This window comes from Zerene cesonia, chromosome 13, assembly GCF_012273895.1.
Source record: "Zerene cesonia ecotype Mississippi chromosome 13, Zerene_cesonia_1.1, whole genome shotgun sequence".
Lineage (NCBI taxonomy): Eukaryota > Metazoa > Arthropoda > Insecta > Lepidoptera > Pieridae > Zerene > Zerene cesonia.
The window spans coordinates 3,582,797-3,599,018 of record NC_052114.1 but is presented as its reverse complement, the minus strand read 5'-3'; the positions used below and the strand labels follow the sequence as shown (position 1 = coordinate 3,599,018).

The 16,222-nt window shown below is 32.3% G+C and overlaps 3 protein-coding genes across 8 annotated transcripts in view; 1 reads left to right on the top strand and 2 right to left on the bottom strand.

The window, feature by feature from the left end:
- Positions 1–5,859, bottom strand: part of LOC119831392 (rho GTPase-activating protein 39) — a 19,725-nt gene extending 13,866 nt beyond the window's left edge. For 2 of the 3 annotated variants that reach the window (XM_038354712.1, XM_038354714.1), the window contains exons 1-9: positions 5,723–5,859; positions 5,449–5,539; positions 5,023–5,115; positions 4,820–4,948; positions 3,704–3,843; positions 1,336–1,459; positions 827–932; positions 627–736; positions 153–251 (exon numbers count right to left, since the gene is read on the bottom strand). In XM_038354712.1, coding sequence (XP_038210640.1) covers positions 153–251; positions 627–736; positions 827–932; positions 1,336–1,459; positions 3,704–3,843; positions 4,820–4,948; positions 5,023–5,115; positions 5,449–5,539; positions 5,723–5,736 — 906 coding nt within the window. In that variant the 5' untranslated portion in view covers positions 5,737–5,859. The remainder of the gene's footprint in view (positions 1–152; positions 252–626; positions 737–826; positions 933–1,335; positions 1,460–3,703; positions 3,844–4,819; positions 4,949–5,022; positions 5,116–5,448; positions 5,540–5,722) is intronic. The other variant, XM_038354713.1, reaches the window with a different exon arrangement.
- Positions 5,860–6,642: 783 nt separating this feature from the next.
- Positions 6,643–13,981, top strand: LOC119831142 (dipeptidyl peptidase 3). Of its 2 annotated transcripts, none has more exons than XM_038354404.1 (14): positions 6,643–6,788; positions 7,152–7,270; positions 7,455–7,607; positions 8,392–8,619; positions 8,833–8,959; positions 9,158–9,446; positions 9,716–9,969; positions 10,364–10,506; positions 11,037–11,148; positions 11,363–11,495; positions 11,995–12,118; positions 12,972–13,119; positions 13,308–13,481; positions 13,761–13,918. In XM_038354404.1, the coding sequence occupies exons 2-14, from the start codon at positions 7,154–7,156 to the stop codon at positions 13,916–13,918; spliced, it is 2,160 nt and encodes a 719-aa protein (XP_038210332.1). In that variant the 5' UTR covers positions 6,643–6,788; positions 7,152–7,153. The 2 variants fall into 2 exon arrangements, with proteins under 2 accessions (XP_038210332.1, XP_038210331.1); XM_038354403.1 differs by lacking the exon at positions 6,643–6,788 and adding an exon at positions 6,831–6,975 and having other exon boundaries at positions 13,761–13,981.
- A 782-nt stretch (positions 13,982–14,763) lies between these two features.
- Positions 14,764–16,222, bottom strand: part of LOC119831027 (serine/threonine-protein kinase MARK2) — a 33,912-nt gene continuing 32,453 nt past the window's right edge. For all 3 annotated transcript variants that reach the window (XM_038354243.1, XM_038354245.1, XM_038354244.1), the window contains one exon: positions 14,764–15,959. In XM_038354243.1, the coding sequence (XP_038210171.1) occupies positions 15,886–15,959 (74 nt within the window). In that variant the 3' untranslated portion in view covers positions 14,764–15,885. The remainder of the gene's footprint in view (positions 15,960–16,222) is intronic.

The following is a 16,222-nucleotide window of genomic DNA, read 5'->3' as shown; positions in this document are numbered from 1 at the left end:
TTTAGAGTTAAGTCTGCTAATATATGACATGTATAACCCAAAATTACAGGTAAGTAGTTCTTCAGTAAAACAACCGAAACAAACCATGTATATACTCAAAGTAATGTTTAATAATAATTACTTTGTTTGAATAGAACAGAAAGTTATCATACCTGTAGAAACGCAGTTGACTGTGGTTTCTGCAGAGGGCTGCTCGGACTCTGCGGTGAAGCGGATTCGCAAGACGACCCACCGGCTGATTGCTGTTTTAACTAAACAAATTATTATTTAAACTAATATTAAATTTAAACATTAAAAAACTCCGAATCTCATATTTTAGTATCGGTCATTTTGAATTTGAAATGTAATACAATGTAAAAAGTATTACACTAGTCTTTTGAAAAATATTAATTCCAACATTTTGCGGTGGCCGCCATGCATCCGCCAGCATCACAAGGAAACTGCATAAAAATCCGCTCATCCGTTCGACAGCTACGATGCTTTAGCATCGGGGTTAAAACAGTGACTGATATACCCATAATAATATTAAATATTAAATCAAGTCTCGTAATATCGATTATGGCAATACTCCTCAAAACCAACACGTTTTCAAAAAAAACCTAGGCCAAATAATAAGTCATATTCACCTTACGTCTCGTTAAAGGCGTGCTCTCGACAGACTTAAAGTATTTCTCGTGCATCGAATCATCGGAGGCATCTTTCCGAGGCGATATGAAACTACCGCTGCGATTCAAACCTACAAAAATATGATCGAGAATTATGTTTGATTTTTGTGAATTTTAATTTTTCATATATTTGAGTCAAATTAAAAAACAACTCATATTACCTGAGTGTGGAGACCATTTTTCGCTATCGTGTGTAGGGGGTGGCTGAACACTGCTACGTTTCTTTAATTGTGGCGTACAAATTGGAGGATTGCATGCTGCTAGCTCCTAAAAGTTTTTTTTTGGCTTTATTTGAAAGCTGGGCACATCTGGTCTACTTATGACCAATTAAAAGAGTTTGTTTTTTAGTTAAAAATAAAATTCCTTTTTATGATTACTATGCTATTTCGTTGTACTGTTATGTAAAACTCAAAAGTATTAAATAGAAATATATGATGAGAGTTTAATGTTTTTTGCATGTGAGAAATTTCATAAAATCTATACCAATATTATAAAGCTGAAGAGTTTGCTTGTTTGTTTTGTTGAACGCGCTAATCTCAGGACCTACTGGTCCGATTTAAAAAAATCTTTCAATGTTAGATAGCCCATTTTTTGAGGAAGGCTATAAACTATATATGTACCGTGGGCGAAGCTGGGGGGAATGCTAGTGCTATATAAACTGAAGCCGTACCTGTTTTCTCCTTTGCTGGGCACTACTAATGCTGCTGTCAGACGAGCGACCCGAATCTGTGTGCCGACACAGGGCCGTTGAACCGTCTTCGCTCAAGCGTCCTCTACGACTTTCCCCGCTATTCCTGGTTTAATTATAATAAATATCAAATATTATTATTATAAATGAACAAACAAAACAAAAAAAAACACACACAAAATTTGTTATTATATATATTCCTGATATATATAATAACAAATTTTGTTCAGCAGACATATTTAGCTTTTCACGACCTAGATTTAAAGCGAATCAAATTATTCTTATAATCTGAATAACTAACACATGCATTCTCAAATACTACACATCCACTCACTCACACAGTCACATTAATAGGCTCGCTTTTGTTTTTGTTTAATATCTGTTCCTTGCTCATATTTAATGTTATTGTACTAGTTATATATGTTGATATTGTTTGTAAACAAGAAGTCGCATTTATGTATTGTATTTTAAGTTTACCTAGAACTCTCTATTTTATATAGGGGAAGTTGTAGTTGTAGTTTTCGCATAGTTTCGCATATGTAATTAGAATGATTATCTTATTAACAGCTGCAAGGTGCCTTTATGAATAAAATAAAATAAAATAATTGTTGCGAACATGAAGAAAAGTACGTGGACATTCAGCACGTTCCGTAACAAACAATTCGTATTATTAAAATCATTTTTTTAGGCAATTCGCTAAATTAGCAGCTTTATGTGGTTGTGTTAGTATTTTTAAAATAAAAAATACATAATAAATATATACTTTCACTTAAAAATTGAGCTGCAATGAGTTTATCTTAAATACTGATAAAGTCAGCTCAGCGGCGGTCAGAAGAACAAATATCGACATGCTTTAGTGAACATCAATTGATCCATGTTACCATTTCATATCAAAAACATCTTAAACCAAGTACATTAACATCATACAACATATATTTGTGTAGATATAATAATTATAATGTTCTTTACCGATCGACTTCGCTTAACTTTGTTGATAAGTAATAATGCAAAATATGTTTTCTACTTCAAAAGTGCTCTTGTTTTGTATGATTATTGCTTATATAACAATTATAATTTAAAGTGAGGAACAATTTATCGAGTTATAACGTGAAAATAGGCAATGATACAATATTTTGTAATAATATGAAAGGTCGCGACATCATACGATAGCTTACAATGGATATAACTCTAAATAAATATAACTCAGCGCTATTCGCTGAACAAAACAGTGTAACTAAATATGATATTATATTTGAAGGTCGGAATACATTTTGTAGCAGCAAAATTATTATTTCTCTTTACTAAACGAAATATAAAAACTTCAGTCGAACCATTCATTTCCTATTCATTCAGTACTTTTCATAGCACGATAATATTTTCTAGCTTCAATAACGTTCATTTTAGTTTATTTTACGCTGAGATTTACTTATGTAAATTCAGGTCGGTAAAGAAGATACACACCAGGTTTATAACGTTAAAACAATTTTATAGTATAGGATGCGAAACAAACATACAAATATTCAATTTATTCATATATATAGCATATATATTTTGTAAAATCCTTTAATAGCATTAAAAACAATATGTTATAATAACGCAGATAGGGAGAAATAATCGGTTTTAAAACTAGATATTTAGAACCATAAGCTATTTTTTATTTAGATCACGAGATAATATATTTGGTAGGAACAATGGACCTTCTTTCGTAACGTATGTTTAACTTTGTTAACGCATTTAAATACGTAGCATTAATAAAACATATTTTGTGTTCTAATGTAAAGAAAAAAACACGACGTAAATTTAAAGCTAATCCAACCACCGTGTGGCGGAGCAGAGAGCAGTCAACCTGATCGAACATTGCGTAGTAACTTGATATATTGGACAGAGATTTGTTTACACTATGTGTCTGCGAATAATTTCCATGCGATTTGAATATTTTTTTTCTTGTATGTATTGCCTTTGATTTTTATTCGAGCAGTGCTTTAATCAACGTTTTGTTATTTATTATCTTTCCGTGATTCTATTCTGTACGGCTAATGGTATAAGCGAAACGTAAAGCATTAGTGAAGTCCCTTGTCGTCCTGCTGATATACATCTGTTTCACTATGCGATTTTCTTTCTTTCTACGGACAAATATTTGATAAGCCTTCTGTGTCCTGCCAAAACGAGACTATTTTTTGTGTCCCCCAACGGAAATCGAACGCAGGACCCCTTAGTTCTATGCTCATGCGTTAACCACTGTACCAAAGAGGCGGTAAATAACACCAATATTGTTGGTGTTGGTGTAGTTGGTGAACTACATATCTATTTTCACCAACCATCCATTTTAATATACATTTATTTTACAAACCTGTGATGATAGTGAGTCCGCCTCGTACGAACTGGGCTTGTTTGTGTGATTGTTATGTTTTTGGTATTACTTGGTGATAGCTTGCTGACACTGGCAGTAGTGTTACCATTACTGTTAATTGGATCTAGGGTTGACGGCACCTGCAAAACAAACAGTATTTAGTAAAATATACTCTAGTATATTTCAATTGTAGTATTAAAATATTTAATCAAACCCCTTTTAACTGTTTTGAAATCAAATAAAAAGAATGTTCATATCATACTTATTTTTTTTTTCCTTAGACTAGGCAGGGTAGAAGGAAAATAGACACTAAATATCAAGCCATTTAAACCTAAACCACATTTTTTAATCGGTCCATCTAGTTAAAAATGTGCTTTAGCACAAGTTTCCTTATTATTCCATTTTTAAACCGTTAAAAATTAAACAAAAGAATTCACATTTTTTAAGGAAAGGTGTGTTTTTAAAGTTTCAAGAATTTCCCACATATTATTTTCATAATTATCTTATAGTTATATAAGCCAAGTGACAAATCCATATAGTGAAGTAAAAAGATTCACAGAAATAAAATTTAAGCACTTAAACCTTGTTCGCCATTTACTCATGCTCTATAAAACTGAATAAAACTTTGAAACAATGTTTGGCTCGGAGCCAAGTTATCAAAGTGCAATAATGTAAAAATCACTTTACAAAAACAGGTTAACAGGTTAGGTTGAGGTATTCACTGTGAGAAGTATGGCCATGCAAAATATGCAACCACACTTCAGGTGCTGGAAAACAATTACTTTTAATATGGGTTTGGGATGTATATATATTTTTTTTATATGAATCTCTGAAGATGCTATATATATTCCAGACCGAATTAATGTTTGGTTAAAAATTATTAATTTTAATGTTTATTTATTATGTGATTCTATATGACCCAAGCCTCATAATAAGAAAAATAAAGTGAATGGGAAATATTATAATAGAAAGAAACTAATTTGTATTGTGGTTCTATTTTATATTTTCCTTTTAAGTGGAAAATGAAAAATAAAATCTCAGACTTGCTTAAGAGAATTTGTGTGGTATACAATAATTACTATAATTATGATGTTGAATCAATAATTAAAAAATTACCTGAGGGGCAGCCAAATTAGTTTGAGTAGATGTTTCCCTGCGTTTCTCTGGGTCAGTGTTTTGTTTCAATGTTTGTAATTTAGCTAAGGGTATGATGTCACAGTCTGTAGGCCTGTGCCAAACAGTTGTCTGAAAGTAAATAATCTGTAAGTGTTTTATCAGTTATAATATGAATCATCATGCACATAAGATTCAAAACATACCTGAGTTGAGGCATTGTAGTAATAAAACCTATGAGTATTAATATCAAATAACTCCCACCATTGTGATGAATCCGTACGTTTAACTTTAACACCCTGAAAAAAATAGTCAATTTTATTTCTCTGCTAACATAAACTAGACATTCTTCAAATTACAATATTGTTTTTCTATTGTACAAGCTATGCCCGCCGATTTCGCCTCCGTCCTACATGATGCTTTCCGCAATAAATGTACGACACAAAAAAATTCTATTGGAACCGTTAGTACCCGAGATTAGAGCGAATAATTAAACAAACAAACTCTTCAGCTTTGTATTAATAGTATAGTATAGATTTTGTGGACGACAAAGCTAGAAAACTATGAAAATTATATTCATTGCCAAAGATTTTAACGAATTGATCAGTGATCATTTTTATTTCAAAGTTTACCTCCGGTGGGTCCCATACGCATTCTCCTGTTGTTAGGTTAGCATACATATGCTCCTTTGTCTTCGGTTCTATAATCTCCACCCATTCCACCCTAGAATAATACATTACCGCAATTTTAATGAAATACTGCACCTCTACCGCACAGCAACAAACGTATTCTGGGCGTGACATTAGCGATTTCCGCGTATACTTTATTGATTTTGCAACTTTACACTGATTTATTTGAATGTTATCGATCTAAATTATTTAAAAAAAACATTTGTATGTACATTACCTTTCTGAAGACATTATCACGATAATAAATTCACTGATAAAGCTTCAGTTCTTCATGCTTAACAACTTATTGGAACTAAAAATTATGTACGATTTTTTAACCATCCATGTTGAGTGTTTACTTCACAGCTCACAATCACAGACAGACGGCAGAACACAGCTAAAAAAGATGAACACAGACTACTTATAACTATGACATAACATGAAAGAAAATTTTTCATTTACCTAGGTAGGTACCTACTTAATACTTTAAGTACTACTGTACAATGTAGTTAATTTTGCGATGATAAAAGAATGCAGCATTAAAAAATAAAAAATATTATTAATTGCATGCCAATCAAACAAGACTTTTACTTTTTACAATAATGATTATCATTATAATATTTAATTTATTTATTACAAAGCAAGATCACTCTATATGTACGTTCCATACTTTTATCATTGATGTTAATAATCGAAAATTCGATATTAAGTGTTTTAAATACGTTCCTACTTTATAAAAACGATATTTATATAATTTAGGCTTAAAGTATATCCAAGTATTTGTTTTGACGATTACAAATTAATAGTAGCGCCTATAGGAACGGTAATGAATAAATATTTGAGTAAAATTACGTAGAAAACATGTTATAAGTCAACCCATTAGAAAGAGACACATCTCCTCTACGATACCTCTCTCTCTCAGCTCGCATTTCAGCCGCTAGTACTCGGTCCTGTTTATATACTGACCTACGTCCATGACGCTTAGCTAATTATGTAGTTTATTAAAATACTAAAAAAGTTAATATACTCTTTGCTATTGACTTCTTTCATGGCACCGTCTCTATGTCCGTGGTACGTTTATGACTTGACATATTTTGTTTGTTCTGCTGTTACGTACGCTTATTCAAAGTTTTCTGTGGCAACTTCAAAAATTCATTGATTCACTGTGGTCTGTGGTTTCTTACGTAGTATTATATTACTTTGTAGTCTGTGTTGATTACCTTTAAAATATATCAATTTTCAGTATTTCATATTTGTTGTAACAGAGTATAACAAAATATAATTTATAAAATAGCTAAATCGTAGTAAGTACACAAAAGAAATTTTAATGATATATTGTAGGTATACCTTCAATTTCAACAAAAATGTTTAGATCTGTTATTAACAAAAGCCGGCACATTTGTGCTGATTCATTGGTTTTTAGTAGAATAAATCGTTTCTCGTCAAAATCTTCTCAGTTAAATATAAATCAGCCGTTAAAATTAACTAAGGGTCAGTACCAAAAGTTATTTCTCTCGTTTTTGTGTTTATACTTCCTAACAGTATTGCAAACATCTGGAATTGGATGATTGTGGTTAGATTAATTTTACTTTTAATACGATTGTACTACTAAAAAAACATACGATTGCTTATATTATAACTATTAAAAATTCTAAATGTTTTTTTAGCAATGGATAAATCTAATTTCTTGCTTCCGAACAATCAAAGATTTGTTGAATTAGACAGCTCACAAGCTTTTGAGAATTTAACAAAACAGGAAAAGCTCTATGCACATTATTTAAGCCAGGTAATATTTGTTCTTTATTTCAGAACATCATCGGAAATTTGATAAGAACATGGAATTTTTAATTTAGTATGAACTCCTTTTTTTCCAATGTACTTTTCAAATAAGTATTTAAATTTTCATTATAAAGACATTAAATTTTAGGTGTTAGGTATTATTTATATAACATTTGTTTATATATTTTTAGGCTGCATGGAATGGAGGCCTTATTGTGTTAATGCAAACTAGCCCTGAATCTCCAAAAATATTTTCTTTGCTGCATAGAATATTTCTGGAAGAACCAATAGAAGACCTTAAAAAGTCATGTATTGAAGCTAAAGTTTCTGAAGATGACTTTCAGGTAAAAAGATACAGTTTTGGTTTATTGAATTGATTGATATTCATAAAATAAAAAACATGAATACCTATATATAAAACATAAAGGTGAATGACTAACTAATTAATGCACAGCCGAAACGACTCAGCTGGCCACATGGTGTAGGCATCAGCTAAGAAAGGATTTTGATATATTGTACCCCCAAGGCGATAAAAATTTGTCTTGACTAACCAGGCTGCAGGCGACAGATAATAAAAAATAACTAGAAAAAAGGATGGATACTTGAAAAAGAAATATAATTAGTTAAACTTTGAACATTTCTATCTTTTATTTGTGCAAAAATGAAATCATTTTTGCATTTAAGTAATCAGTTTTACGAAATCTATGTCACAAGTATCTATGCACCAGTATGATAAGCATTTTTTTAACGTAATTGATGTTTCATTATGAGTTTATTTTGAAACATGTGCTACTACATTACTAGGTATATCTAGTTTTATCCTTATATTATAGAAGAAACCAGTGGATTGTTGAGGTTCTGGCTACAATTTTCATATTTAAATTTTCTTTGAAGTATATTTGTTTTTAATTTAAGCAGAATTACCAAGACATTAAGGAAATTATTACTTTCATAGTCATATAGTTTGAATATCGAAAATTTTAAATAATTAACCTTATCACATATTTCTAGTTCATATAAAATAATAGATAAAACCACATCCTGAAAAACATTTTTATGTGGTTTCACAATTTCCATACAGTACAGAAAATTGGTGATAAAAATTTACAAATAGCATTTTTTTTTCAGGCATTTTTAGTCTATGCTGGTGGAGTATTTGCCAACAGTGGTAATTACAAAGGTTTTGGCGACACTAAATTCATTCCTAATCTGCCTCAATCTGCATTTGAGCTGATTGTGAAATCTTCTAAGGCCTATGAAAATGACAATACCCATATCACGAAACTTTGGCAAAACACTTATAATGCAATTTACAGTATAGCTCCAAGGTTAACCAGCTTAGGTCTGGCTGATAAGGTTAGTAACGGCAAGTTAGCAAATGTTCATGGGCATTGGTGATTATTTATCATCAAAAGACATGAATTTAGAAAGTTTTTGTATGTTAATAAACTCAATAATTATTTAACTAATTTTACATTAGTACCACAATATATTGAGAATAATTTTTTTTTAAATTTAAATGCTATGCTATCCAGATGTTTTAATATTGAAAAAAATTAATAATTTTAGGGTATAACAACATATTTTTCAAGTAATTGCACTGAGGAGGATTCCAATCTAGTCAACGATTGGATGAAAACAAAACGCATTGAAGCTTATATCTGCCGCACATTTAAGACTACAGCTGATGATGGATGTAAGTATTTTTTTTCTTCAGAAATTTCAATTATACTATTACCATATATTTTAATTTACATTTTTAAGTGTGGAAACTAAGATTTAGTTCAAATTAAGCCTGTCTTTGGCTCATCCACAATTTCCTAGGATGTTTAACATACATTATCATAACAGGACTAGGAGATAGCATTATAAATATCTACTGTATCCTTTACAGTACCATTATATACAATACACCTTGCTAGTGTTGAAAAATCATCCAAAGCTCCTCTCACTATGGACAAAGAAAAATATAAAGGGGCTTATTTCCAAGTCACTAGGGGGGACTATTCCCCTCTCCTCAAACTGGTGTCTGACAATCTCACCAAAGCCATAGAATATGCCGCTAATGACAATGAAAAGAACATGCTTAAACACTATGTGAACAGTTTCAATGAGGGTGATTTGAATGAGCACAAGGAGGGAAGTAGATACTGGATCAAGGATAAAGGGCCAATTATTGAAACGTAAGTAATCTGTGTCATTTCAGCCTTTACAACATTCACAGTTAAAAAAAATAAATTAAAAAAAAAAAGTTAGGCATCTCCAGTCATCTTTGTTATCAACAGTGATTGTAAATTTAGAGGCAGTAATAATATACACTTTCAAGTTTCTTCTAGGTTTAAAGATGTAATAAATAAAATTTGTTTCTATTCTATATGATTACTCTTTATTTTTGTAAATATTTAAAGTTAACAATTTAACATTAATAAGCATCCCCAATGCTCTATCACAGATATCAAGGATTCATAGAAACATATCGCGACCCCAGCGGCCAGCGGGGTGAGTTTGAAGGGTTTGTGGCCATGGTTAACAAGGAAATGTCCAAAAAGTTTGGAACCCTGGTCGATGGAGCGGAGAGGTTCATTAAGCTGCTGCCCTGGGGCGAAGACCTGGAGAAGGATACCTTCCTTAAACCAGATTTTACCAGCTTAGATGTCCTGACCTTCTCGGGAAGTGGAATTCCAGCTGGCATTAACATTCCTAATTGTAAGAGACCTATATGTTATACATGTATATTATGGTTTTTACGTAGTAACTCGCTCTTGGAACTTATTTAACATAAGAGATAAATTAAAGATATGGTTAAAGTTTATAATGAATGCTTGCTGAAAATGAATGTTTAATGTCCTAGCTAGAAGGTACTATATACTTTCGAAATTTGTTTATTTTTCACGAATAATGAGATTTTTTTTACTGCTAACAAGTTTATCATACCTGTGTTAATTCCAAATACCAAGATATAGGCAGAATATTTTCGTAAATGAGCTGTTATTTTAACAATTAATAATTTTATCTAATCTACATGTCATAAACACTGCAATTACGAGTATTATTGTTTTACTTTTCGTCATAGCTACAAAAATTTGTTTATTGACTACAGATGATGAAATCCGCCAAAACGAGGGCTTCAAGAACGTATCGCTGGGAAACGTGATCCCGGCCGCCTACAAGGAGTCGGTCATACCGTTCCTCTCCGATAGCGATAAACAGCTTTTGGAAAAGTATCGTGTCGCCGCTTTTGAGGTATATTACCTTCACTGTTACTATTGAAATTTGTTATTTCCACAAAGAAAAAACTTCTGCCTCAGTATTGATAACTTAATATATTGGGCACCATAACGCGTTACGTAACGAAGCCATTTAAAGACGTTATCACTTCAAAAATACATATATCACTGGACATACTGTCATGTCATGTTTAACTAAGGAGATGCATAATAAATACCAAGGATGCTAAAGATGTTAACATGTTTAACTAAGGAGATGAGTAATTCAATCCAAATAAATCCCCTTTATTAAATTTGTTTTATGTTCTGATGGTCTATTTATATTAAATAAATTTTTGCCCTAAGTCTCTAATATTCACATGTTTCGTCAGTATATGTACGTAAGCACACACATAACGCAATGCGTGGATTCGAATACAGTCCACCGAAACAAAGCACCTATTTCATTTTCACTTTAACAAATATATCATTAGTAATACACATTATAGACCTAACTCTTAACAACAGTTTGTATTTATTTTTACTTGTATGATTAATATATATTAGGTCCAAGTTGGTCTACACGAACTGCTCGGCCATGGCAGCGGGAAGTTGCTGCGACAAAACGCTGATGGCTCATTTAACTTTGATAAGGAAAAAGTGAAGAATCCACTCACAGGTATTATTGATATAGCTAAATTCAAATACATAGTCTATTTGAAATTTTTGAGATTATGTCTAAAAACTAAAGTTTTATATAAAATGTATTCTATTTTGTTAGGATTGAATTATTTAATACCTATAAAACTTTTTTCAATTTCGATAGAATAATTGTATAGTAAGTTTCAAATAAATTTTATTGTCCTGTTATGTAACTGTTATGGCGCCAACAGGCAAACCAATCGAGTCATGGTACACGGAGGGCGAGACGTACGACAGCAAGTTCACGACGCTCGGCTCCGCTTTCGAAGAGTGCCGCGCTGAAGCCGTCGGCCTCTACCTGTCGCTCGACCCCGAGATACTCAAGTGAGTTGCTCTAAAGGCACATGACGTAAAGTAATTTTATGTGGGAGTAGAGCACGCTTCGGCACGAATTTGGCCAAGAGTGGGGGAGCCGGAGGCTCGTTCCTCTACCTCACCCTTCCCAGTCCATTCATTCTTTCCAGTCGTCAATCCTTTCCTTATCCCTTTAACCTTTATGTGTATGTTTTTATTTATATACTGATTATACACAAGGCCGTACCCACACATGCGCACGTTGTGTTCCGTGCACATGCTATGAAATAAGAATTACTAGAATTTGTAGATTGTAGTAAAAAATCGAATCACTGCTAATGCTAGTACTAAAAATATTCAAACTCCCAATTTGTCTTTAAAATGTGCTGTACTATTTTCGCCCGTAAAATTAGCCTGTCACTGTCTACCCTCCTGTCTTCAGACACACAAAATCATACCATAAAGACAAACAAACAAACACTCGCATGTATAATAAATACCAAGGAAACTAAAGATAAAATATTTCCAGAATTTTCGGTTACGAGGGCCAAGAGGCGGAGGACGTGATGTACGTGAACTGGCTCAGCCTGCTCTGGAACGGCGCCGCCAAGGCAACGGAAATGTACCAACCATCAACTTCTACATGGCTTCAAGTTTGTATTTTTTTTTTATCTGTACTTGTGTTATATGAAGGTCTCCAGTTTTAACTCCGTAACAAATGATCTAACTTAATGACCGATATTAAAGCTTTCTACACTTCTAGAAACTGTAAACAAATATATTGTTTTTAACAAAAAAAAATTACCGCCTTCAAAAAGTAAAAAACAAAAAGTTGTTCATATTAAATGTTTCTATGTTTTGGGCATTGACATCAACTTATGTTATTGTGAAACTTATGTATTATTCTATTTTCAGTATATAATTTTAGATAGATAGATAGATAGATAGATAAAAAGTTTATTAAAAGAACACATTAAATACATGACAATTACAAATTAAGACGATTACATAAAGAAAAATTAACATAGAGAGGAAAAAAAAAGGACGGAGACAAATGTGCACTGTGTTCTTAAAAAGGGTCTTGGCTCAGCATAAATGTCAGAGTCAATGGGACCCTGACGCTGATATTCTGCCAACACCATTAGAGGGTAGAAATTTTTTTAGAATCTGCTTTGCATCTCATGGGACCACCTGTGGATACTTCCTTTCCAATCATGTAACGAACGAGGAAGTTATCCACAAACACAAAAAAAAAAAATTAAATGCATTAAAAAGAGAAATCTCTTTTTTGAAGTCGGTTAAAATGAAATATAGTTCATATCTTGTGACTACTTGTATTTGCCTCAAGACGGAAATAGCCGGATTTGCAACTAGAATAAAGTATTTATGTAACTAGCTGTACCCTGACACTCTTCACTCAGCTATGCTATATTAAAATTATGTTGGCCATCTATACAATATTTTGCGTGTAGATTTGTTTTATTGTTAGTTTATTTTCCATATTAGGCGCACGCAAGAGCTCGCTTCGTTTTGATGAGACTCCTCGAAACTGAAGGCGACGGTATGCTCACAATCACCGAGACTGAACCTGGAAAGAATTTGCTGTTGACCCTGGACCGAACTCGTATCCCCACCGATGGAAAGAGAATTATTGGTGAGTGATATCATTGACTTTATTAATGAATCAATAGGTGAGTATATAGTATATCCATTTTTGTTTTCTGTTTAATAGGTAATTGTCTCTGTTCCTATTTTTCTATCTGGTCTGGTACCTCCCTCCCCAGCACCTGACCATTTTTTTTTTTGGTAGAAAAGAATAATAATATGAACAACTATCCGCAGGCGATTTCCTGGTGCAACTGCAGACGATAAAGGCGACGGGCGACGCGGCGGCGGGCGAGCGGCTGTTCGGCGCGCACAGCCGGCTCGCGGGCCGCTGGGCCGCCTGGCGCGACATCGTGCTGCTGCACAAGCAGCCGCGGAACATCTTCGTGCAGCCCAACACTCGCGTTAAAGGTGACCGGCCATTTTTTTTTTTTGTAGAAAATTTAAGAATCGGTCGCTTTTTTTGTTGAACGTTATTTGTGTGGTTGGGTTAGGTTAGGTTAGGTTTATCGATACCGATATAAATTAATCTAACCGTATGTTTGAAGGAAGTTAGATAGACTGGCGCCGTAACGCGTTACGTAACGCACCGATTTACCCTCACATAAGAAGTCATTAAAATATTCTGATCCTATGTCATTAAGTTTATAATATGAAGTATGAAAATAGTAATAATAACTTTATTTCCAGGTGACGAGGTGGAACTAAAGCGGTACCCGGCCACCGGAGAGGGTATGATAGCGTCGTGGGTGCAACGCTTCCCCGACACCAAACCAGACGACATTCTAGAAAAACTCGCTGAAGACGACAGCAAATACTTCGCGGAACTTGAAAAACTTGCGGCGTAGTTGCCAATATAATCAATTGATATATCGAAATAGTGTATCGTAAGAAACTGCCGTTTATGAACTGGAAATTCTTTTGTCAATTGCATTTATGAATTTTTTGGAATATTTTGTGTCTAAAATCAATACTTGTGATTGTTTCTGAATTTGTATTGCATAGAAGTTACAAGCTGGTTCTTAAACTTGAAATGTTAATATATGTATGTGTATTTTATACCGCGATCGAATATATCCATAATCCATTTTACTATCTGAATGTCTATGGCTACATAAGTGTGGCCAAATAAATATTTAGAAAAAAAAATTGTTTTACTTTTCTGTAAGTCAAATACTTTACACAAATTTCGAGTTAGTTATTATCTAACACGAGACAATTAGCGGCAATTTACCTGAGGGTATTTTTGGGTTTTTTAGGGTTATATTTATATATGTTACGTTAATAAAACCGGCTTCAAAACAAAAAACAAAAAATAATAAAGATTTAATATTAATTATATATTACCTAAAATCACATAGTAAGACATACTAGAGATGAAGGCTATGGGTACTGATTGCTGATAGACTAGAGCCATCGATAATATAACCAGTAGCCGAATATACAGGAAATTTTTATTAATTTTATACTTTGTTGCGCACAAATCTTTTTTGAAACAATTTATTTAGATGAAAAATCAATACCGCGGACCTGAAATGATTGTATTCAAAATTAGTATGATGTCAGACGTACGTAAGCAACGTGGGCTCACAAGTTTTGTAATAGTAAATTCAAAGGACATTTTCTCTTTGCCTTTTAAAACAAATAAATTTTTTGCAATTTTATTTTCGGGTTGTAACGAAATAAAAAAACATTGTTTTAACTATAATTTATTCACATTCAATACAAAACGCGCGTGATAGCAATTAAAATATTATTCAATCACATTCTGAGTTCATTTTGACTATGACACCGAACAATATTATTAATCACTACACACAAATAAATAGCTCGATACTAATGATTAAATTAATAAATAATTTTAATACGAATAAAAAACATGAAATCATTATTGCTTATAAAAATTGGGCTTAAAATGATATAGTAAAACAATGAAAATGGCAACAAATTAAGTTAAAACTTATATTATCATTCAAAATACTTCTGATCTGTCAACAAATAATATTATGAGGATGTAATAAAATTCGAGAACTTTAATTACCTGTAATACTTTTACGTTATAAGAGACAATGTTTATTAATACAATTTATGTCTAAGAAAACGTTTTAACTAAGCACCATTCTATTCGATAACTGTTACATGACTTAGCAAACAATACTATCTGATAAATTATCAACATTTAAACTTAAAATTGACTTAGGGAAGCGCATAGTTATAAGTCAATTAATAGTAACTTAATCATTTAAAAATATTGAGTAATAAATATATTTGTGCAAACACACATTAAATCGTGTCATTTCATGTCTCTTAATAAAATGGACAAATCCAGTCGCTTTTGGTTTATAAAGGCACATAAGATTCAATTCACAATTAAACTGATTTCATATCATTTTACGGTTCAATAATATTTGGCATTATATACTCATATAAAATTTTAATAAATATACAAAACGTACATTTGGCGTTTCATTTTGTTTATTTTATCGCATATCGTTCGTAATATATAATATTTTAAAAAGCAAAAATGACAACATCACAGCTATGATGATCGATGACAATAAAACCTACCGAAATTTAACTTCTAATTTGCCACTAATGAGATTTTATGTGCATTAGTCTAAGTACAAACTATGCAAATGCAAGCAGACTACTCCATTGGCAAGATATCTCTATATTCAACAACAGGACATTAGCAAGAAAACATATTGGAGATTCGTTTTAAATATTAGACTGCAGTAGATTCGAACATACATTAATGGATTATATGAAAATGCTTATGTAAAGAGAACAGCAACGAGTGTGGTGCAATACATCCCTAGTAACGTCTCTCAGTCGCCTTTCGCAGAGCGTTCTGTACCGTCGCCTTCGCTTTTAGGTGAGCCAGTGGATCTGAAATAAATTACATTATAATCTTTACCGCACCAAATGACGTGTACTGATATATTATTGTGATATTATTAATGGAGTGCCCTATGTGAAAATAATATTCTATCCTTTTAATTCTACTTATTTTTTGCGTTAATACGAAATCACATAGACTCATTTATCCAGTAAAAGAAAAGTAGTGCTTCTATGAAATGTACCTAGTCTTGCCATAAATATTGTAATAAAGAAAAAAGAAAATTGTTAACTGCAAATAACATTTATTACTT